The sequence below is a fragment of the Eleutherodactylus coqui genome, chromosome 11 (assembly GCF_035609145.1).
Source record: "Eleutherodactylus coqui strain aEleCoq1 chromosome 11, aEleCoq1.hap1, whole genome shotgun sequence".
Classification (NCBI taxonomy): domain Eukaryota; kingdom Metazoa; phylum Chordata; class Amphibia; order Anura; family Eleutherodactylidae; genus Eleutherodactylus; species Eleutherodactylus coqui.
This window is the reverse complement of record NC_089847.1, coordinates 54,539,347-54,563,567: the sequence shown is the minus strand read 5'-3', so window position 1 is coordinate 54,563,567 and position 24,221 is coordinate 54,539,347. Positions and strand designations below refer to the sequence as shown.

Here is a 24,221-nt window from a genome sequence, read left to right as displayed (position 1 = left end):
ATAAAAAATTTTATCCAAAAAACCAATGGCAGAATTTCTTCTTTCTCTCCAATCCCCCTGAAAAAATAATAAAAATTATGCAACACATTATATGTACCCAAAATGATTCCATTAATAAATACAACTTGTCCCACAAAAAACAAGCCCTTATGTGGCTATGTTAATAAAAAAAATTAAAAGTTATGGCTCCTGGAATGCGATGATGAAAAAAACTGAAAAATTAGTTGGTCATTAAAGGCGCAAACAGGCTTGGTCACTAAGGGGTTAATGAATTCATATGTTAAAACGGGGTAAAGCTAAATTTGCTGACACTTATCTTTCAGCATTCTAGTTTTTTCTGTGGTTTCTCTAGTTTTACTTCCTATTTTATAAAATTTGCTAATACTGGAATTTGAAATGGTAACCTTGTAAGTCACTTCGCAGTCTGCTGATTTGAAGAGGTATGCTTATATTTCTATGCTTGTCTATTTAACAGAAAATACATCATTTCTAATGAGAATATCATTAAAACAATTGTATGTTTTATTTTTAATGTAAAAAAAATTGATGTTTTTGTCAATCTATCTATTGCAGATTGGAAAAATGGAGCTATCCCGTTCCCTATGTAAGTGTACATTCATTTTTCACTTTCTAAATATGTATTGTAATTAGAGGTAAATATGTAATGAGATTGATAATAGGTATTGAAAGCATAAGAATATAATATAATTTACCTCATGCTATATTATATAAAAGTTAAGGACACCTTTGGAGGCAATTTTTTTCCACTTATAATATCACACTTTTGCAGTGTCTGTATACATATCCCTGTATATAGAACCTTCGGTCTTACATGGGACAACTATCATTTGAATAGTCGCAGGAAATAGTTGCTACAGCGAAGTGTTCATGTCCGTGCTCGCTGAAGCGCACATCTCCCTGTAAAGTTTATTGGCTAGTTGTTGAAAGATGATAATTATTTGAACAATGACTATTTCAGGTGAGCTGAAACAAAACAACTAGCGACTAGTGAACGAATTATTGCTCGTCTCCCTATTGGTGGCTGTGTTCACACAGAACAACTAGCTCTTACATTTGCTAAGTTGAGCAGTTATTCTGGCGATAGTTGTTTCATGTAAAGCCACTCTATAGGTGCTTTTACACGGAATGACTAATATTTAGCAAAAATCTGAATTATCATTCTGTGTAAATGCATACACCGATTGAACGACGAACGAGAAGTCATTCACTTCTCATTCGCCATTCAGTTTCTGCACACAGAAAACCGAACAACGGATTGTTCTGTGTAAACGGGCAGCCGTTCACTTCTAATTGTTGATGCGAGCTGTAAGGGTTCCAACAACAGTTTTTTTCTGTGCTTTTACACTGAGCAATTGTTGTTCAGTAGTTGTTCTAGCTCAAGAAAGGAAAGGAGAGAGAATATGTCCGAGCAATTTTGTTCGCAAGTCATTCATGTACGAACAACTGTGACTTTATACCAGATGACTTTTGATCGAGCCAACACTATATTTTAGCTGAGCTTAAACAAAAGGACTAGCAACTAGTGATTGAATTATCGCTAGTCACCCTGTCAGTGGCTTTATTTAGCACGGAACGACTGTCATGTGCAATATTTCAGCTAATAGTCGTTCTGTGTAAAGCCACCATCAGACTGCAGTGTCTATATACCGTGATAGGTAGAAGCTGCAGAAGACAAACAACGCACAGTTTTTAACTAAACCCTGTTACAAAAATGATTGTCAGCTCAAAATACATGCATTTAATTGAAAAAGTAATTTTTCACCCTCCTAAAGGTGTACATAACTTTTAACCCACATAACTTAAGAGGGGAATATAAATAGCAGAGAAGAACGTTAATTTTGCGAATTTGTCATTATATAATGTTTACGTGATACACAACTTGATAACAAATACTCTGTTCCTGGCATCTTTTGAGCTGTGGCAATAAATGAAACCATCTAGATCCCCTGTAAAATTGTTCTTTATTTCTTAATAATGCAATATTTACCAAAAAACAACCTTCTAATAAATTCAGGTGGTGGTTAAAATAAATATTTGATAACTAATAGAGATGAGCGAGCATACTCGTCCGAGCTTGATGCTCGTTCGAGTATTAGGGTGTTCGAGTTGCTCGTTACTCGAGACGAGCACCACGCGATGCTCGACTCCATTACATTTCCTTCCCTGAGAAATTTGCATGCTTTTCTGGCCAATAGAAGCACAGGGAAGGCATTACAACTTCCTCCTGTGACATTCCAGCCCTATCCCACCCCCTGCAGTGAGTGGCTGGGGAGATCAGATGACACCCGAGTATTTAAATCTGCCCCGCCCGCGGCTCGCCACAGATGCACGCTGAGAGAGATCAGGGACAGTGCTGTCTTGCTGTAGCTGCTATAGGGAGAGTGTTAGGTGTTATTTCAGTCTTCAAGAACCCCAGCGGTCCTTCTTAGGGCCACATCTGACTGTGTGCAGTACTGTTGAGGCTGCTTTTAGCAGTGTTGCACAATTTTATTTTTTTTTTGTATATCGGGCGTGCAGACCATAGCGTCCTCAGTCTGCAGTCATTTTACAGTGTATAGAGGCAGTACTGGTGAGGCAGGGACAGTGGTACAGGGAAAGAGGTATACTGGCTATATAGGCAGTGGGCTTTTTCAAAAAAATCGGGGAAAAATACTATATTTGGGCTGCCTGTGACTGTCTTCAGTTTACTGCGTGTCTGCTGGGGGTAGTAGTCGCTAATTAATACCCAACTAAGCGTTACAGCAGGCTTGCGCATAATTGTTTCCTGACTCTGCTGTGCCCGTTACATGATCGCCGTCATCCCGCCACAGGGAAACAGTATACATAATATACGCTGCATACGGTGTCTGTCTGGTTTATCACCTCACCATTTTAAAAAATAGAAGCAAAATACTTAAGGCCTACCACTGGCCTTTGGCCACTTGACTGGTTCTGCACTGTGAATTCTAGTAGCTCAGTCATACGCACCTAGGTCTCACTACAGGCTTGCGCATAATTGTTTCCTGGCTCTGCTGTGCCCGTTACATGATCGCCGTCATCCCGCCACAGGGAAACAGTATACATAATATACGCTGCATACGGTGTCTGTCTGGTTTTTCACCTCACCATTTTAAAAAATAGAAGCAAAATACTTAAGGCCTACCACTGGCCTTTGGCCACTTGACTGGTTCTGCGCTGTGAATTCCAGTAGCTCAGTCATACGCACCTAGGTCTCACTACAGGCTTGCGCATAATTGTTTCCTGGCTCTGCTGTGCCCGTTACATGATCGCCGTCATCCCGCCACAGGGAAACAGTATACATAATATACGCTGCATACGGTGTCTGTCTGGTTTTTCACCTCACCATTTTAAAAAATAGAAGCAAAATACTTAAGGCCTACCACTGGCCTTTGGCCACTTGACTGGTTCTGCACTGTGAATTCTAGTAGCTCAGTCATACGCACCTAGGTCTCACTACAGGCTTGCGCATAATTGTTTCCTGGCTCTGCTGTGCCCGTTACATGATCGCCGTCATCCCGCCACATGGAAACAGTATACATAATATACGCTGCATACGGTGTCTGTCTGGTTTTTCACCTCACCATTTTAAAAAATAGAAGCAAAATACTTAAGGCCTACCACTGGCCTTTGGCCACTTGACTGGTTCTGCACTGTGAATTCTAGTAGCTCAGTCATACGCACCTAGGTCTCACTACAGGCTTGCGCATAATTGTTTCCTGGCTCTGCTGTGCCCGTTACATGATCGCCATCATCCCGGCACAGGGAAACAGTATACATAATATACGCTGCATACGGTGTCTGTCTGGTTTTTCACCTCACCATTTTAAGAAAAAGAAGCAAAATACTTAAGGCCTACCACTGGCCTTTGGCCACTTGACTGGTTCTGCACTGTGAATTCCAGTAGCTCAGTCATACGCACCTAGGTCTCACTACAGGCTTGCGCATAATTGTTTCCTGGCTCTGCTGTGCGTTCCGTAAGCGAAGTCAGCCTCCAACCACAGGCCAATAAGCAGCACATTTAATTACAACGTTCAGTTTCTGCTCTACTCGTAATACACCATGCTGAGGGGTAGGGGTAGGCCTAGAGGACGTGGACGGGGGTGAGGATGTGGAGGCCCAAGTCAGGGTGTGGGCACAGGCTGAGCTCCTGGTCCAGGTGTATTAGGAGAGAGGCACGTTTCTGGAGTCCCCAGATTCATCTCACAATTAATGGGTCCACGCGGTAGACCTTTATTAGAAACTGAGCAGTGTGAGCAGGTCTTGTCGTGGATGGCAGAAAGTGCATCCAGCAATCTATCGACCACCCAGTCTTCTACGCCATCCACAGCTGCAACTCTGAATCCTCTGGCTGCTGCTCCTCCTTCCTCCCAGCCTCCTCACTCCATGAAAATGACACATTCTGAGGAGCAGGCAGACTCCCAGGAACTGTTCTTGGGCCCCTGCCCAGATTGGGCAGCAATGGTTCCTCTCCCACCGGTGGAGTTTGTCGTGACCGATGCCCAACCTTTGGAAAGTTCCCAGGGTCCAGGGGATGAGGCTGGGGACTTCCGGCAACTGTCTCAAGAGCTTTCAGTGGGTGAGGAGGACGATGACGATGAGACACAGTTGTCTATCAGTCAGGTAGTAGTAAGGGCAGTAAGTTCGAGGGAGGAGCGCACAGAGGATTCGGAGGAAGAGCAGCTGGATGATGAGATGACTGACCCCACCTGGTTTGCTAAGCCTACTGAGGACAGGTCTTCAGAGGGGGAGGCAAGTGCAGCAGCAGGGCAGGTTGGAAGAGGCAGTGCGGTGGCCAGGGCTAGAGGCAGGGCCAGACCGAATAATCCACCAACTGTTTCCCAAAGCGCCCCCTCGCGCCATGCCACCCTGCAGAGGCCGAGGTGCTCAAAGGTGTGGCAGTTTTTCACTGAGAGTGCAGACGACCGACGAACTGTGGTGTGCAAGGTTTGTCGCACCAAGATCAGCCGGGGAGCCACCACCACCAGCCTCACCACCACCAGCATGCGCAGGCATATGATGGCCAAGCACCCCACAAGGTGGGACGAAGGCCGTTCACCGCCTCCGGTTTGCACCACTGCCTCTCCCCCTGTGCCCCAACCTGCCACTGAGATCCAACCCCCCTCTCAGGACACAGGCACTACCGTCTCCCGGCCTGCACCAACACCCTCACCTCCGCTGTCCTCGGCCCCATCCAGCAATGTCTCTCGGCGCAGCGTCCAGCCGTCGCTAGCGCAACTGTTTGAGCGCAAGCGCAAGTACGCCGCACGCTCAAGCGTTAAACGTGCACATAGCCAAATTGATCAGCCTGGAGATGCTGCATTATAGGCTTGTGGAAACGGAGGCTTTCAAAAACATGATGGCGGCGGCGGCCCCGCGCTACTCAGTTCCCAGTCGCCACTACTTTTCCAGATGGCGACTGGGAACTGAGTAGCCCTGCATGACCACGTCTCCCGCAACATTGTACGCGCCCTCACCAACGCGGTTACTGCCAAGGTCCACTTAACAACGGACACGTGGACATGCACAGGCGGGCAGGGCCACTATATCTCCCTGACGGCACATTGGGTGAATTTAGTGGAGGCTGGGACCGAGTCAGAGCCTGGGACCGCTCACGTCCTACCCACCCCCAGAATTGCGGGCCCCAGCTCGGTGCAGGTATCTGCGGTGGTGTATGCTTCCTCCACTAAACCACCCTCCTCCTCCTCCTACGCAACCTCTGTCTCGCAATCAAGATGTGTCAGCAGCAGCACGTCGCCAGCAGTCGGTGTCGCGCGGCGTGGCAGCACAGCGGTGGGCAAGCATCAGCAGGCCGTGCTGAAACTACTCAGCTTAGGAGAGAAGAGGCACCCGGCCCACAAACTGCTGCAGGGTCTGACAGAGCAGACCGACCACTGGCTTTCGCCGCTGAGCCTCCAACCGGGCATGGTCGTGTGTGACAACGGCCGTAACCTGGTGGCGGCTCTGTAGCTCGGCAGCCTCACGCACGTGCCATGCCTGGCCCACGTTTTTAATTTGGTGGTTCAGCGGTTTCTGAAAAGCTACCCACGCTTGTCAGGCCTGCTCGGAAAGGTGCGCCGGGTCAGCGCACATTTTCGCAAGTCCAACACAGACGCTGCCACCCTGCGGACCCTGCAACATCAGTTTAATTTGCCAGTGCACCGACTGCTGTGCGAAGTGCTCACACGGTGGAACTCTACACTCCACATGTTGGCCAGGCTCTATGAGCAGCGTAGAGCTATAGTGGAATACCAACTCCAACATGGGCGGCGTAGTGGGAGTCAGCCTCCTCAATTCTTTACAGAAGAGTGGGCCTGGTTGGCAGACATCTGCCAGGTCCATGGAAACTTTGAGGAGTCTACCCAGATCGTGAGTGGCGATGCTGCAATCATTAGCGTCACCATTCCTCTGCTATGCCTCTTGAGAAGTTCCCTGCAAAGCATAAAGGCAGACGCTTTGCGCTCGGAAACGGAGGTGGGGGAAGACAGTATGTCACTGGATAGTCAGAGCATCCTCATGTCTATATCTCAGCGCATTTTGGAGGAGGAGGAGGAGGGGGAGGAGCATGAGGAGGAGGGGGAAGAGACAGCTTGGCCCACTGCTGAGGGTACACATGCTGCTTGCCTGTCATCCTTTCAGCGTGTATGGCCTGAGGAGGAGGAGGAGGATCCTGAAAGTGATCTTCCTAGTGAGGACAGCCATGTGTTGCGTACAGGTACCCTGGCACACATGGCGGACTTCATGTTAGGATGCCTTTCTCGTGACCCTCGCGTTACATGCATTCTGGCCACTACGGATTACTGGGTGTACACACTGCTCGACCCACGGTATAAGGAGAATCTTTCCACTCTAATACCCGAAGAGGAAAGGGGTTCGAGAGTGATGCTATACCACAGGACCCTGACGGAGAAGCTGATGGTAAAATTCCCATCCGACAGCGCTAGTGGCAGAAGGCGCAGTTCCGAGGGCCAGGTAGCAGGGGTGGCGCGGAGATCAGGCAGCATGTACAGCACAGGCAGGGGAACACTCTGCAAGGCCTTTGCCAGCTTTATGGCTCCCCAGCAAGACTGTGTCACCGCTCCCCAGTCAAGGCTGAGTTGGCGGGAGCACTGTAAAAGGATGGTGAGGGAGTACATAGCCGATCGCACGACCATCCTCCGTGACACCTCTGCTCCCTACAACTACTGGGTGTCGAAGCTGGACACGTGGCCTGAACTCGCGCTGTATGCCCTGGAGGTGCTTGCTTGCCCTGCGGCTAGCGTCTTGTCAGAGAGGGTGTTTAGTGCGGCTGGGTGAATCATCACGGATAAGCGTAGCCGCCTGTCAACTGACAGTGCCGACAGGCTTACACTCATAAAGATGAATAAAGCCTGGATTTCTCCAGACTTCTCTTCTCCACCAGCGGACAGCAGTGGTACCTAAACAATACGTAGGCTGCACCCGCGGATGGAAGCATCGTTCTCTATCACCATAAAAAACGGGGATCTTTTAGCTTAATCAATCTGCGTATTATATTCATCCTCCTCCTCCTGCTCCTCCTCCTGAAACCTCACGTAATCACGCCGAATGGGCAGTTTTTCTTAGGCCCACAAGGCACAGTCATATTACTTTTGTAAACAATGTTTATACGTTTCAATTCTCATTAAAGCGTTGAAACTTGCACCTGAACCAATTTTTATTTTAACTGGGCTGCCTCCAGGCCTAGTTACAAATTAAGCCACATTAACCAAAGCGATTAATGGGTTTCACCTGCCCTCTTGGTTGGGCAGGGGCAATTTTTCTGGGGTACATTAGTACTGTTGGTACACCAATTTTTTTGGGCCCTCGCCTACAGAGTAATCCTAGTAATTTTTAAGGGCTTCGCCTGCACTCATGGTACAGCAAGGTGTGTGGGGTTGGCCTACACTTTTGCTACATAAATGTACTGGGGCCTTGTCTATACGGCAACTACTGAAATGTAAAAGAGACTGTTATCTCCCTAAACTGCTGCAACGGAATGTCACTGTGGCCTGTCTTGACTGCTACTACTACTGAAATGGAACTAATACTGTGCTCCCCCTAGACTGCTGCTTCGGAATTGTTACTGGGGCCTGTTTTGACTGCTACTACTACTGAAATGGAACTAATACTGTGCTCCCCCTATACTGCTGCTAGTGATATGTTACTGGGGCCTGTCTTCAGTGCTACTATTACTGAAATGGAACTAAGACTGCGCTCCCCCTATACTGAGGCTTTGGAATTGTTACTGGGGCCTGTCTTGAGTGCTACTACTACTGAAATGGAACTAAGACTGTGCTCCCCCTATACTGCTGCTTCGGAATTGTTACTGGGGCCTGTTTTGACTGCTACTACTACTGAAATGGAACTAAGACTGTGCTCCCCCTATACTGCTGCTTCGGAATTGTTACTAGGGCCTGTTTTGACTGCTACTACTACTGAAATGGAACTAATACTGTGCTCCCCCTATACTGCTGCTAGTGATATGTTACTGGGGCCTGTCTTCAGTGCTACTATTACTGAAATGGAACTAAGACTGCGCTCCCCCTATACTGAGGCTTTGGAATTGTTACTGGGGCCTGTCTTGAGTGCTACTACTACTGAAATGGAACTAAGACTGCGCTCCCCCTATACTGCTGCTTCGGAATTGTTACTGGGGCCTGTCTTGACTGCTACTATTACTGAAATGGAACTAAGACTGTACTCCCCCTATACTGCTGCTTCAGAATTGTTACTGTGGCCTGTCTTGACTGCTACTATTACTGAAATGGAACTAAGACTGCGCTCGCCCTATACTGCTGCTTCGGAATTGTTACTGGTGCCTGTCTTGACTGCTACTATTGCTGAAATGGAACTAAGACTGCGCTCCCCCTATACTGCTGCTTCGGAATTGTTACTGGTGCCTGTCTTGACTGCTACTATTACTGAAATGGAACTAAGACTGTGCTCCCCCTATACTGCTGCTTCGGAATTGCTACTGGGGCCTGTCTTGAGTGCTACTATTACTGAAATGGAACTAAGACTGTGCTCCCCCTATACTGCTGCTTTGGAATTGCTACTGGGGCCTGTCTTCAGTGCTACTATTACTGAAATGGAACTAAGACTGTGCTCCCCCTATACTGCTGCTTCGGAATTGTTACTGGGGCCTGTCTGGACTGCTACCACTACTGAAATGGAACTAATACTGTGCTCCCCCTATAATGCTGCTAGTGATATGTTACTGGGGCCTGTCCCTAATGCTACCGCTGAAATGTTACTAATTCTGGGCTCTGCCTATACCGCTGCTAATGCTATGTCACTGGGGTGTGGAAACGGAGGCTTCCCAAAGACATGATGGCGGCGAGGCCATTTCCCACCAACGCGGTTACTGTTAAGGTGCATATAACCACGGACACGTGGAGAGGACACGTAGTGCCTCAAAAACATCCCCCTCCTCCTCCAACAATGAAAACATTCTTGGCAAATACCTTTGCATTCGTCCGTCTGGTGGCAGTCCAAGAATTTCACCTTTAACGACACAACAAGAGAGCCTCCCCACCATCCCCCCGCCACGGCCCACTTAATCCTGGCCACATTCCGAAAACCAACTAAATAAAACCGCGCTACTAGGTCCGCAGTCGCCACCACATTCCCACCAACGCGGTTACTGTTAAGGTACATATTACCAGTCTGACTGGGGCATGCACTGTGGGCCGAAGCCCACCTGTATTGTATCTGACGTTAGCTCTGCTGTCCAGGGCACTGCAATGGGATTTGTTTATGTACCGCCGGTGGGTTCCAGGGAGCCACCCATGCTTTGGGTCCACACGGACTTCACATTAGGGATTTGTACCTGCCTGTGTCTATTAGAGATGAGCGAACACCAAAATGTTCGGGTGTTCGTTATTCGAAACGAACTTCCCGCGATGTTCGAGGGTTCGTTTCGAATAACGAACCCCATTGAAGTCAATGGGCGACCAGAGCATTTTTGTATTTCGCCGATGCTCGCTAAGGTTTTCATGTGTGAAAATCTGGGCAATTCAAGAAAGTGATGGGAATGACACAGAAACGGATAGGGCAGGCGAGGGGCTACATGTTGGGCTGCATCTCAAGTTCACAGGTCCCACTATTAAGCCACAATACCGGCAAGAGTGGGCCCCCCCCCCCTCCCAACAACTTTTACTTCTGAAAAGCCCTCATTAGCATGGCATACCTTTGCTAAGCACCACACTAGCTACAACAAAGCACAATCACTGCCTGGATGACACTCCGCTGCCACTTCTCCTGGGTTACATGCTGACCAACCGCCCCCCCTCCCCCCCACAGCGCACACCAAAGTGTCCCTGCGCAGCCTTCAGCTGCCCTCATGCCACACCACCCTCATGTCTATTTAGAAGTGCGTCTGCCATGAGGAGGAACCGCAGGCACACACTGCAGAGGGTTGGCACGGCTAGGCAGCGACCCTCTTTAAAAGGGGCGGGGCGATAGCCCACAATGCTGTACAGAAGCAATGAGAAATATAATCCTGTGCCACCGCCATCAGGAGCTGCACACGTGGGCATAGCAATGGGGAACCTATGTGCCACACACTATTCATTCTGTCAAGGTGTCTGCATGCCCCAGTCAGACTGGTAATATGTACCTTAACAGTAACCGCGTTGGTGGTAATGTGGTGGTGACTGCGGACCTAGTAGCACGGTTGTATTTTGTTGGTTTTCGGAATGCGGCCAGGATTAAGTGGGCCGTGGCGGGGGGATGGTGTGGGGGCTCTCTTGTTGTGTCGGTAAAGGTGAAATTCTTGGACTGCCACCAGACGAACCAATGCAAAGGCATTTGCCAAGAATGTTTTCCCTGTTGGAGGAGGAGGGGGATGTTTTTGAGGCACTACGTGTCCTCTCCACGTGTCCGTGGTTATATGCACCTTAACAGTAACCGCGTTGGTGGGAAATGGCCTCGCCGCCATCATGTCTTTGGGAAGCCTCTGTTTCCACACCCCAGAGACATACCATTAGCAGCGGTATAGGCAGAGCCCAGAATTCGTAACATTTCAGCCGTAGCATTAGGACAGGCCCCACTAACATATCAGTAGCAGCATTATAGGAGGAGCGCAGTCTTCGTTCCATGTCAGCAATAGTAGCACTCAAGACAGGCCCCAGTAACAATTCCGAAGCAGCAGTATAGCGGGAGCGCAGTCTTCGTTCCATGTCAGCAATAGTAGCACTCAAGACAGGCCCCAGTAACAATTCCGAAGCAGCAGTATAGCGGGAGCGCAGTCTTCGTTCCATGTCAGCAATAGTAGCACTCAAGACAGGCCCCAGTAACAATTCCGAAGCAGCAGTATAGCGGGAGCGCAGTCTTCGTTCCATGTCAGCAATAGTAGCACTCAAGAAAGGCCCCAGTAACAATTCCGAAGCAGCAGTATAGCGGGAGCGCAGTCTTCGTTCCATGTCAGCAATAGTAGCACTCAAGACAGGCCCCAGTAACAATTCTGAAGCAGCAGTATAGTGGGAGGCAGCCCAGTTTAACGAAAAATTGGTTCAAGTTAAAGTTTCAACGCTTTTAAGCGCATTGAAACTTATAAAAATTGTTCAGAAAAATTATTTGAGTGAACCTTGTGGCCCTAAGAAAAATTGCCCGTTCAGCGTGATTACGCGAGGTTTCAGGAGGAGGAGCAGGAGGAGGAGGAGGAATATTAGACACAGATTGATGAAGCAGAAATGTCCCCGTTTTGGATGGTGAGAGAGAACGTAGCTTCCATCCGCGGGTGCAGCCTACGTATTGCTTACGTATCGCTGCTGTCCGCTGGTGGAGAACAGAAGTCTGGGGAAATCCAGCCTTTGTTCATCTTGATGAGTGTTAGCCTGTCGGCACTGTCGGTTGACAAGCGGCTACGCTTATCTGTGATGATTCCCCCAGCCGCACTAAACACACTCTCCGACAAGACGCTAGCCGCAGGACAAGCAAGCACCTCCAGGGCATACAGCGCTAGTTCAGGCCACGTGTCCAGCTTCGACACCCAGTAGTTGTAGGGGGCAGAGGCGTCACCGAGGATGGTCGTGCGATCGGCTACGTACTCCCTCACCATCCTTTTACAGTGCTCCCGCCGACTCAGCCTTGACTGGGGAGCGGTGACACAGTCTTGCTGGGGAGCCATAAAGCTGGCCAGGCCCTTAAAGACTGTTGCACTGCCTGGGATGTACATGCTGCTCGATCTCCGCACCTCCCCTGCTACCTTGCCCTCGGTACTGCGCCTTCTGCCACTAGCGCTGTCGGCTGGGAATTTTACCATCAGCTTGTCCGCAAGGGTCCTGTGGTATAGCAACACTCTCGAACCCTTTTCCTCTTCGGGAATGAGAGTGGGCAGGTTCTCCTTATAGCGTGGGTCGAGCAGTGTGTACACCCAGTAATCTGTTGTGGCCAGAATGCGTGCAACGCGAGGGTCACGAGAAAGGCATCCTAACATGAAGTCAGCCATGTGTGCCAGGGTACCAGTACGCAACACATGGCTGTCTTCACTAGGAAGATCACTTTCAGGATCCTCCTCCTCCTCCTCCTCCTCCTCCTCAGGCCATACACGCTGAAAGGATGACAGGCAATCAGCTGGTGTACCGTCAGCAGCGGGCCAAGCTGTCTCTTCCCCCTCCTCCTCATCCTCCTCATGCTCCTCCTCCTCCTCCTGTACGCGCTGAGAAATAGACAGGAGGGTGCCTGACTATCCAGCGGCATACTGTCTTCCACCGCCCCCGTTTCCGAGCGCAAAGCAGCTGCCTTTATGGTTTGCAGGGAATTTCTCAAGATGCATAGCAGAGGAATGGTGACGCTAATGATTGTAGCATCGCCGCTCACCACCTGGGTAGACTCCTCAAAATTACCAAGGACATGGCAGATGTCTGCCAACCAGGCCCACTCTTCTGAAAGGAATTGAGGAGGCTGACTCCCACTGCGCCGCCCATGTTGGAGTTGGTATTCGACTATAGCTCTACGCTGTTCATAGAGCCTGGCCAACATGTGGAGCGTAGAGTTCCACCGTGTGGGCACGTCGCACAGCAGTCGGTGCACTGGCAGCTTAAAGTGATGTTGCAGGGTGCGCAGGGTGGCAGCGTCCGTGTGGGACTTGCGGAAATGTGCGCAGAGCCGGCGCGCCTTTACGAGCAGGTCTGATAAGCGTGGGTAGCTTTTCAGAAAGCGCTGAACCACCAAATTAAAGACGTGGGCCAGGCATGGCACGTGCGTGAGGCTGCCGAGCTGCAGAGCCGCCACCAGGTTACGGCCGTTGTCACACACGACCATGCCCGGTTGGAGGCTCAGCGGCGCAAGCCAGCGGTCAGTCTGCTGTGTCAGACCCTACAGCAGTTCGTGGGCCGTGTGCCTCTTATCGCCTAAGCTGAGTAGTTTCAGCACGGCCTGCTGACGCTTGCCCACCGCTGTGCTGCCACACCGCGCGACACCGACTGCTGGCGACATGCTGCTGCTAACACATCTTGATTGCGAGACAGAGGAGGAGGAGGAGGAGGAGGAGGGTGCTTTAGTGGAGGAAGCATACACCTCCGCAGATACCACCACCGAGCTGGGGCCCGCAATTCTGGGGGTGGGTAGGACGTGAGCGGTCCCAGGCTCTGACTCTGTCCCAGCCTCCACTAAATTCACCCAATGTGCCGTCAGGGAGATGTAGTGGCCCTGCCCGCCTGTGCTTGTCCACGTGTCCGTTGTTAAGTGGACCGTGGCAGTAACCGCGTTGGTGAGGGCGCGTACAATGTTGCGGGAGACGTGGTCGTGCAGGGCTGGGACGGCACATCGGGAAAAGTAGTGGCGACTGGGAACTGAGTAGCGCGGGGCCGCCGCCTCCATGATACTTTTGAAGGACTCAGTTTCCACAACCCTATACGGCAGCATCTCAAGGCTGATGAATTTTGCTATGCGGACGGTTAACGTTTGAGCGTGCGGGTGCGTGGCGGCGTACTTGCGCTTGCGCTCCAACAGTTACGCAAGCGACGGCTGGACGGTGCGCTGAACTACACTGCTGGATGGGGCCGAGGACAGCGGAGATGAGGGTGTGGGTGCAGGCCATGAGGCGGTAGTGCCCGTGTCCTGAGAGGGGGGTTGGATCTCAGTGGCAGGTTGGGGCACAGGGGGAGAGGCAGGGGTGCAAACCGGAGGCGCTGAACGGCCTTCGTCCCACCTTGTGGGGTGCTTGGCCATCATATGTCTGTGCATGGTGGTGGTGGTGAGGCTGTTGGTGTTGGCTCCCCGGCTGAGCTTTGCGCGACAAAGGTTGCACACCACTGTTCGTCGGTCGTCAGGCATCTCTGTGAAAAACTGCCAGACATTAGAGCACCTCGGCCTCTGCAGGGTGGCATGGCGCGAGGGGGCGCTTTGGGAAACAGTTGGTGGATTATTCGGTCTGGCCCTGCCTCTACCCCTGGCCACCGCACTGCCTCTTGCAACCTGCCCTGCTGATGCCCTTGACTCCCCCTCTGAAGACCTCTCCTCCTGAGTAAGCGTTGCACACCAGGTGGGGTCAGTCACCTCATCGTCCTGCTGCTCTTCCTCCGAATCCTCTGTGCGCTGCTCCCTCGGACTTACTGCCCTTACTACTACCTCACTGCAAGACAACTGTGTCTGATCGTCATCGTCCTCCTCACCCACAGTAAGTTGTTGAGACAGTTGGCGGAAGTCCCCAGCCTCTTCCCCCGGACCCCGGGAACTTTCGAATGGTTGGGCATCAGTGACGATAAACTCCTCTGGTGGGAGAGGAACCGCTGCTGCCCAATCTAAGCAGGGGCCCGAGAACAGTTCCTGGGAGTGTTCCCGCTCCTGAGCAGGTGTCATTGTAGTGGAGTGAGGAGGCTGGGAGGAAGGAGGAGCAGCAGACAGAGGATTCGGATTTGCAGCAGTGGACGGCGCAGAACTGCGTGTTGACGATAGGTTGCTCGAAGCACTTTCTGCCATCCAGGACAGGACCTGCTCACACTGCTCATTTTCTAATAACCGTCTCCCGCGTGGACCCATTAATTGGGCGATGAATGTGGGGACGCCAGAAACGTGCCTCTCTCCTAATCGCGCAGCAGTCGGCTGCGACACACCTGGATCAGGAGCTCGGCCTGTGCCCACACCCTGACTTGGCCCTCCGCGTCCTCGGCCGCGTCCACGTCCTCTAGGCCTACCCCTACCCCTCAGCATGCTGTATTACCAGTGATTTGATTTCACAGGCAGGAAATAAATTGGCGCAAGACTGCAGGCCAAATATAATTTTTTCCCTTTTTTGAAAACGAAAGGCCCCACTGCCTCTAGTGAATGAATAATCTAAGTTTAATAACTGTGCTGTGGCCCTGCTAATGTGTCACAGAACGTGAGGGTAGCAGAGTTATTATAACTCTGGCAGAGCAGGTATTTTTTTTCCCAATTAAGGAAAGCAAATGGCGAAGCCAGCAGTAAACCGTAGCTGGGTGCGTCTGATTTTTAAACGTTGCACACGCAGCCGACACGTGTCCACCGCCCTTAGGACGGACAGAGGCAGGACAAATAGAATTATTTTCAGTTTTTTTCCACCAAAAGGCAGCACTGCGTATATTCAATGAACATGAGAAGTTTAATAACTGTGCTGTGGCCCTGCTAATGTGGCACAGAACTTGAGGGTAGCAGAGTTATTAACTCTGGCAGAGCAGGTATTTTTTTTTCCAATTAAGGAAAGCAAATGGCGAAGCCAGCAGTAAACCGTAGCTGGGTGCGTCTGATTTTTAAACGTTGCACACGCAGCCGACACGTGTCCACCGCCCTTAGGACGGACAGAGGCAGGACAAATAGAATTATTTTCAGTTTTTTTCCACCAAAAGGCAGCACTGCGTATATTCAATGAACATGAGAAGTTTAATAACTGTGCTGTGGCCCTGCTAATGTGGCACAGAACTTGAGGGTAGCAGAGTTATTATAACTCTGGCAGAGCAGGTATTTTTTTTCCAAATTAAGGAAAGCAAATGGCGAAGCCAGGAGTAAAACGTAGCTGGGTGCGTCTGATTTTTAAACGTTGCACACGCAGCCGACACGTGTCCACCGCCCTTAGGACGGACAGAGGCAGGACAAATAGAATTATTTTCAGTTTTTTTCCACCAAAAGGCAGCACTGCGTATATTCAATGAACATGAGAAGTTTAATAACTGTGCTGTGGCCCTGCTAATGTGGCACAGAACTTAAGGGTAGCAGAGTTATTATAACTCTGGCAGAGCAGGTATTTTTTTTCCAAATTAAGGAAAGCAAATGGCGAAGCCAGGAGTAAAACGTAGCTGGGTGCGTCTGATTTTTAAACGTTGCACACGCAGCCGACACGTGTCCACCGCCCTTAGGACGGACAGAGGCAGGACAAATAGAATTATTTTCAGTTTTTTTCCACCAAAAGGCAGCACTGCGTATATTCAATGAACATGAGAAGTTTAATAACTGTGCTGTGGCCCTGCTAATGTGGCACAGAACTTGAGGGTAGCAGAGTTATTAACTCTGGCAGAGCAGGTATTTTTTTTTCCAATTAAGGAAAGCAAATGGCGAAGCCAGCAGTAAACCGTAGCTGGGTGCGTCTGATTTTTAAACGTTGCACACGCAGCCGACACGTGTCCACCGCCCTTAGGACGGACAGAGGCAGGACAAATACAATTATTTTCAGTTTTTTTCCACCAAAAGGCAGCACTGCGTATATTCAATGAACATGAGAAGTTTAATAACTGTGCTGTGGCCCTGCTAATGTGGCACAGAACTTGAGGGTAGCAGAGTTATTATAACTCTGGCAGAGCAGGTATTTTTTTTCCAAATTAAGGAAAGCAAATGGCGAAGCCAGGAGTAAAACGTACCTGGGTGCGTCTGATTTTTAAACGTTGCACACGCAGCCGACACGTGTCCACCGCCCTTAGGACGGACAGAGGCAGGACAAATAGAATTATTTTCACTTGTTTTACAAGCAAAAGGCAGCACTGCGTATATTCAATGAATAATAACTGTGTTGTGGCCCTGCCTACACAATTCTTTCCCTGCAGTATCAATGGAGGGTGCAATGCTCTGCAGAGGCGATTTTGAGAAGAAAAAACATATGCAGCACAGCTAACAGCAGCCAGCACAGTACTGCACACGGTTAAATATGGCCCTAGAAAGGACCGTTGAGGTTCTTGAAGGCTACACTCACTCCTAACACTCTCCCTGCCTATGCAACACTTCTGTCCCTAATGCCGGGTGCAACGCTCTGCAGAGCCGATTTTGAGAAGAAAAAAAATTGCCACTGCTAACAGCAGCCAACACACAGCTATCAGTGGCCCTAATAAGGACCTTTGGGGGTCTTGAAGCCTACACTAACTACCAATTCTTTCCCTACAGCAGCTCCGGTACAAACAGCACTGTCCCTCACTAACTCACAAGGCATCTGAGGCGAGCCGCGGGAGGGGACGACTTTTATATTAGGCGGACACCTGATCTCCCCAGCCACTCACTGCAGGGGGGTGGTATAGGGCTTGAACGACGCAGGGGGAAGTTGTAATGCCTTCCCTGTCTTTCAATTGGCCAGAAAAGCGCGCTAACGTCTCAGGGAAGGAAGTGAAAGTAACCCGAACACCGCATGGTGTTCGTTACGAATAACGAACATCCCGAACACCCTAATATCCGCACGGATATCAAGTTCAGACGAACACGTTCGCTCATCTCTAGTGTCTATGTATTAAAAACCCAGGTCAGACTGGGGCATGCAGTGTGGGCCGAAGACCACCTTCATTTAATCTGACGTTACCTCAGCTGTGCTGGGCAATGCAATGGGATTTATTTATGTAACGCTGGTGGCTTCCTGGGACCCACCCATGCTGTCGGTCCACACGGAGTTGTACCTGCCTGTGTCTACTTATAAAGAACCCCAGTCTGACTGGGGCATGCAGTGTGGGCCAAAGCCCAGCTGTATTTAATCTGACATTAGCTCTACTATCCGGGGCACTGCATTGGGACAAACTACAGGATCAATACAGCGCTAATGAGATGTGCACAGCTACGCTAGCATTGGAGTCCGCTGTAGGCACGCGATTGCTGAGGGTTTGTGCAGAGGCCTATGTCCTGGGTGCAGTGAAAGTCCGCTTCCAGCCTAGGATTGCTGAATCTGTGGGCCGAGGCCTATGTCGTGGGCGCGGGGCAAGTCTGCCATGTTTGGCCGCTCAGATCAATTTTTTGTTCATGTCTTGGGTTTCCTAGGACCCACCTTTGCTGTTGGTGCAAACTTAGTTCCCATTGCGGTGTTTGACCTGTCTGGCACAAAGGCACTGACTGACTTGGGTAGGGGGCAGAGCGCTGACGGCTTTTCCCTTGCAGTGTGGATTGAGCTATGCGACACCTTGACAGAATGAATACTGTGTGGCACATGGATTCCCCATTGCTATGCCCACGTTTGCAGCTCCTGACGGAGGTGGCACAGGATTGGAGTTCTAATTGCTTCTGTACAGCATTGTGGGCTATCGCCCCGCCCCTTTTAAAGAGGGTCGCTGCCTGGACCTGCCAACCCTCTGCAGTGTGTGCCTGCGGTTCCTCCTCATGGCAGACGCACTTATAAATAGACATGAGGGTGGTGTGGCTATGAGGCCAGCGTGTGGCATGAGGGCAGCTGAAGGCTGCGCAGGGACACTTTGGTGTGCCCTGTGGACACTGGGTCGTGCGGGGGGGGGGGAGGGGGGGGGGGTTGGGCAGCATGTAACCCAGGAGAAGTGGCAGCGGAGTGTCATGCAGGCAGTGATTGTGCTTTGTTGAAGGTAATGTGGTGCTTAGCTAAGGTATGCCTTGCTAATGAGGGTTTTTCAGAAGTAAAAATTGTTGGGAGGGAAGGGGGGGGGGCCCACTCTTGCCGCTATTGTGGCTTAATAGTGGGACCTGGGAACTTGAGATGCAGCCCAACATGTAGCCCCTCGCCTGCCCTATCCGTTTCTGTGTCGTTCCCATCACTTTCTTGAATTTCCCAGATTTTTACAAATGAAAACCTTAGTGGAGCACCAGTCATATACAAAAATGCTCGAGTCGCCCATTGACTTCAATGGGGTTCGTTACTTGAAACGAACCCTTGAGCATCGCGGAGAGCTTGACTTGATTAACGAGCACCCGAGCATTTTGGTGCTCGCTCATCTCTAATAACTAATGATTTATCACAATCTACAGACATAAGGAGGGATTTAATAATGGCTGTGCAGCTGAATTCTAGTGTTAAAAGTTGGAAATTTCTGTTCAAACTGTTGCTATTCTGTGAAAAAGTTACTATTCTTATCTTTTTCATTTATAGGTATACAAATAGTAACTTCCACTATTTGGCTTGGGTTAGGCATAGCTTTGATTGTAATGGGTAAGTGATTAAAAAATATTTCGAGATTTTCACCGCACTGTAATTTTATTTTGAGCTACACAAATTTAAACACGCATTTCTCACTTTTACCACACCTCTGGTCTATATTCTTAACCCATCAAAAGGTGGTATTATCTTTCCTGTATTGGAAATCTCAGTTCCCAATAATGTCAGTGGCAGTGGCTGAGGGTTAGATGCAGAAACTATAGGATTGAAGATGTAGTTGGGAACATAGCCAAAAAACATAGTGGAGAAAAACTGGAATTTACAGATATGAACAGAGCAAGGATTACGGTAGCCATGAAAGAGACAAGAAATGCCCCAGAACAAAGTCAAGAGATATAATCAGTACTCATAACCAGAAAATAACCAAACCCAGACAACAGAACCAAAGGTTGAACCAGTGCCGGGATCAGAAAATGAACCAGGTCTTAAGGTCACAGAAACCAGGGCGAGCTTGAGGATGGAAATTAGTAACTTTAACCCATTACAGACCGCAATACGCCTTTTTACTTACCTTACTAATGGGCTTAAATCTGCACATATATCTTTTTAAGATGGTCGCTTGGCTGACTACTAACAGCCAGGCTCCTGCTCTAAAAACCAGTAGTGGCGAAACCTCAGATCCTGGCAGTTTAATCTCTTACATGCCACAATTAATAGCAATTGCAACATCTAAGCAGATGACAGATGGAGAGGGCTCCTTTAGTCATCCATCGATACTCCACCATGCAATTGCAAAGTAGCAATGGGTTGCCATGGCATCCGGAAGCTTGACAAAGACCTCCATTTCTGCCATGTAACTTAGCCTATTGGGCCCTGCCTCCTGCGGAGTCTAATAAGCTGTTGTCATAGGCTTAGTAGAATGCACTGATAAGTAATGCAGTGTACTATTCTAGTGATCTAGTCATTTTCAAGTCCCGGACTGAGAAATAGTGTCAAAAAAATTAAATGCAATTTAATTTAGAAAAAAAATCCAGTTTAAAAATATATGCATTCCCCCCCTCCTCAAAAAAAAGTTTTAAATAGATAAAATACCAAAATATATTTTTTTAAGCAACACATAGTAGGTATTATCATGTTTGTAATGAAAACACTGTGTTATTTATCTTGCATGTGAACGTCGTAAAAATAGTTTAAAAAAGTAATGCTGGAATTATTATTTTTATTTTGTTTGTCTCCCCAAAAAAGCAATAAAAAGCAACCCAAAAATCAAATGTTCATCATACTGGTACTGTATCAATAAACAGTATGATTTTTGCTGCAAAAACCAAACTCTTATAAAGCTCCATTACCGGAAAAATAAAAATGCTATTGGTCATAGAATGTGGAGATGCAGTCAATTGCTTTTCTTTAAAAACATGTTTTTATTGTGTGAAAGTAGTAAAAATTTAAAAAATCTATATAAACTTGATATTGAGGTAATCGTGCTGATCCACATAAGAAAATTATCCTGTTATTTTTACTGAATGGTAAACGCTGTTAAAACAAAACCCCAAAACAATGGGGGAGTTTCTGGACTTTTTTCCATTTCTCTCCCCAAAAAATGTGTTTAAAATAGTAATCTAACATATTTATATGCACCCCAGAGTTATACTATTAAAAAATACAATTCAATTAATTCAATGAATGGCTGAGTGCTGCCTCTGATTGGCTGAGCACTGTGACCAATCACAGGCAGCACACAGCTGTCATTCAATGAATGGCTGAGTGCTGCCTGTGATTGGCTGAACGCTCAGCCAATCAGACCAACACTTTCAAGAGGCAGGGATTTTTAGTGTTGGCCCCATTGAAAGCAATGGGAGAACATTGCGTTCCATTGCCACAGTTGTGACAGCTGTGGCAGGGTGTTCCTTTATCCCCGCAGGGAGTCCCATTGTCACTGAACACTGTGACAGTGCTCTCACAGTGTTCAGTGATGAGGGGACTCCCCGCGGGGATATTTTATCCACAGCATGGACCTTGCAATTGCACTGATGTCCTATCTTTTGCAGGTGTGAGTATTTTGTGCCTGTAAAAGATAGACATGTGAACACGCCATAGGAAACCAATGGTTCTATCAGACGCGTTTTTTTTGCGCTCATAGGCATGTGCAAAAAAAACGCTTGTCTGACTTTGCCATTATAATACAACAGTTTTAAAACAACAAATATATACATATTTGATAACATAATCATAACAAGCTAAACTATAAATCTATTACATTATTTAAGGTAATTGGGGAATAGTGTAAAAAATTAAAAAGTTAGGGAAAAACACTTTTTAGTGCATTTATGTCAGAATAGAAATCAGTATAAATTAATCACTAATAGAGATGAGCGAGCGTACTCGGAAAAGCACTACTCGCTTGAGTAATTTGCTTTATCCGAGTATCGCTGTGCTCGTCCCTGAAGATTCGGGTGCCGCTGCGGCTGACAGGTGAGTCGCAGCGGGGAGCAGGGGAGAGCGGGCGGGAGAGAGGGAGAGAAAGATCTCCCCTCCGTTCCTCCCCACTCTCCCCTGCAGCTCCCCGCTCCGTGCCGGCACCCGAATCTTCAGGGACGAGCACAGCGATACTCGGATAAAGCAAATTACTCGAGCGAGTAGTGCTTTTCCGAGTACGCTCGCTCATCTCTAATCACTAACAAACTAGTACTGCAAAACACATGTCCTCGTGCAGTTATTCAAAGCTAAAATTACAAGTTATGACCACAGTAATAGTGAGAGCCAAAAAATACAAAAACTTTATTAATCTTCAGGGTCAAAAATGCCCTGCTATTCAAGGGATTAGGTTAACTTCATGCGGACATTATCTGTACATGCTGACTAATGTTGCTGTAAAGAAAGTTTTGAATCTGAGCCAATTCAAGATGTAATTCCTTCAGCAATGTACATAACATTTCTGCTGCTGTTGGAGAATAGTGTAACTTTATTTTTCCCCATCTTCCCAATTGCTGATTACCATTGAGGAAAATTTCTATGTTTGAATCTTTATGACGAATGTAAGTAGGCTTTAAATAAACACTATTCATATACTGTGGATAAAATCCATTCTACATGCTCTATGTACCCTCAACTCATTACTAACTCCTATGTGAATGTTGGGCATGCTAAATGGTCAATGACCATTATTACTTAAAGGTAATTTACTTGTCTGTGAATTATTCAACAACAACTCACCTGTTCTCATACTTATCCACAGGAGCCATATATAAAGATGATTGTCCAATCCAGCCGTACATACCTATCTTTCTTTTGGTTACTGGAGTCATACACTTGATGGCTGTTTTGATACATTTTCTAAAATGTGTGTTGGAGACGTGCGGCATGGTTCTACAAGGCATAATTGGAATGTTTGGCTTTGCTTGGTTTGTAGTAGGTAGGTATCCAACGTATAGACATATAAAAAAAAACCCTGTTGCCTCCAGACTACCCCATGCACACACCAGGATTGGCAAAGCATGCTGCATTTATTTTAATATGAAGACACCTCCCTCAGTGTATATCCACAAGGAAAGTTAAGAATTGGAGGACACATTAGATTACACTGGGGAACACAACTTTTGGTGCCTAAGATGTTTGAACGTTTTTTGGCTATTTCTGGGTGTAAGATTCTAAAAATGGCATTCGTTTTTGTCCATCAGGTCTCCTTTTCACTACAAACTATTTATTTCAATATTATACCACTATTAACTATTAATATCTATATCATTAAAAAATATATGGTATTGGAAGGATATAGTCTATGAAGCTTGGAAAACGAACAAGTTTCTTCATTGGCACACATCACTAAAGCCTCGTTCCTTTGAGTTCCTACAATGCTATGTTCCTGGACATTCGCGATGGATGCTCCAACAGTAGTCTGCCATCATATGTATATCCCATCGTCCAAGGTACTTCCATGATCCTTATTTCTTGGTGAAATCGTTCCCCCTATTTGTCGCTGTCATCACCAAGACACAATGGAAATCGATCCAAATAACTTCACAGATAGTGCAACTTGATACCCATGTTGCAACCAAGTGTATAAAATGCAGTGAGCGTATTCTCCACAAGTGCCCTGTAGTTAGCGGCCTTCGTGTTTCCAAGAACATTCTTCACAACCATACAGAATGATGGCCGCACGTGCCTCAATATTGTACATAGACTATTGAAAACCCTGGTCTTTCATGAGTTCCCTGATTTGCGGTCCATCGAATATATCTGCTTTTAGTTTCTCCATTCTCAGCCCAGAAAATCTTCTACATATGTAGTGGAAACACAATCCATCTCTCCTGAGAGCATTGCTTCATCAAACCAAGTTTAATGTGCAGTGGTGGCAATATTATCTTTTCTCTGTCCACCAAAGGTTCTGTGATTAGATTTTTTCCCCTAGGAACCATGTTTTCTCTCAAAGGCCGCTGTCATCTCACACGGTGTTGAGCTTTAGCTCTGCTGTCCCACAGACATAGAAAACATGGGCACTTCGTGTACCCGCACTGATGCCCTAGAAGGAGATTCACCATTTTCAAATCTACACTGTAAACCTTTTTCTGCCAGCCAGGAAGCTAACAACTCAAACACTTTCTTTGGAAGATTTAGGTCTCTTATGAGGTCGTTCAATTCTATTTGATTACAACCTGATGCAGCTGATAAAGGTCTTTCAAAATGACTGTTATTTTGCTCAACATAGCTTTCCTTCTCACTAGCCAGTTCATCTGCTTCTTCAGAGACCTCTGGAAGGCTGCTACACATGAGACAGGTATATCTTCTGAATGCGGTACAGGGCATTTAGCGGAGGCTAAATCCGGATATGTTGACTTACTCCATCTTTTGCCATTGATGCCCTTTATATTTACCAAACAAAAGTAACAGTCATCGCTATGGTTGCTCAAATTTCATGCACTTCCTTTTCCTATTCCACCGT

At 47.9% G+C, this 24,221-nt stretch overlaps 1 protein-coding gene across 2 annotated transcripts in view; it reads left to right on the top strand.

Annotated features, from left to right (window-relative positions):
- Positions 1-345: 345 nt before the first annotated feature.
- The window catches only part of LOC136582553 (transmembrane protein 272-like), a 42,222-nt gene continuing 18,346 nt past the window's right edge, over positions 346-24,221 (top strand). Inside the window, exons 1-4 of one of the 2 annotated variants that reach the window (XM_066583717.1) lie at positions 346-440; positions 574-604; positions 19,277-19,336; positions 22,518-22,694. In XM_066583717.1, coding sequence (XP_066439814.1) covers positions 583-604; positions 19,277-19,336; positions 22,518-22,694 — 259 coding nt within the window. In that variant the 5' untranslated portion in view covers positions 346-440; positions 574-582. The remainder of the gene's footprint in view (positions 441-573; positions 605-19,276; positions 19,337-22,517; positions 22,695-24,221) is intronic. The other variant, XM_066583716.1, reaches the window with a different exon arrangement.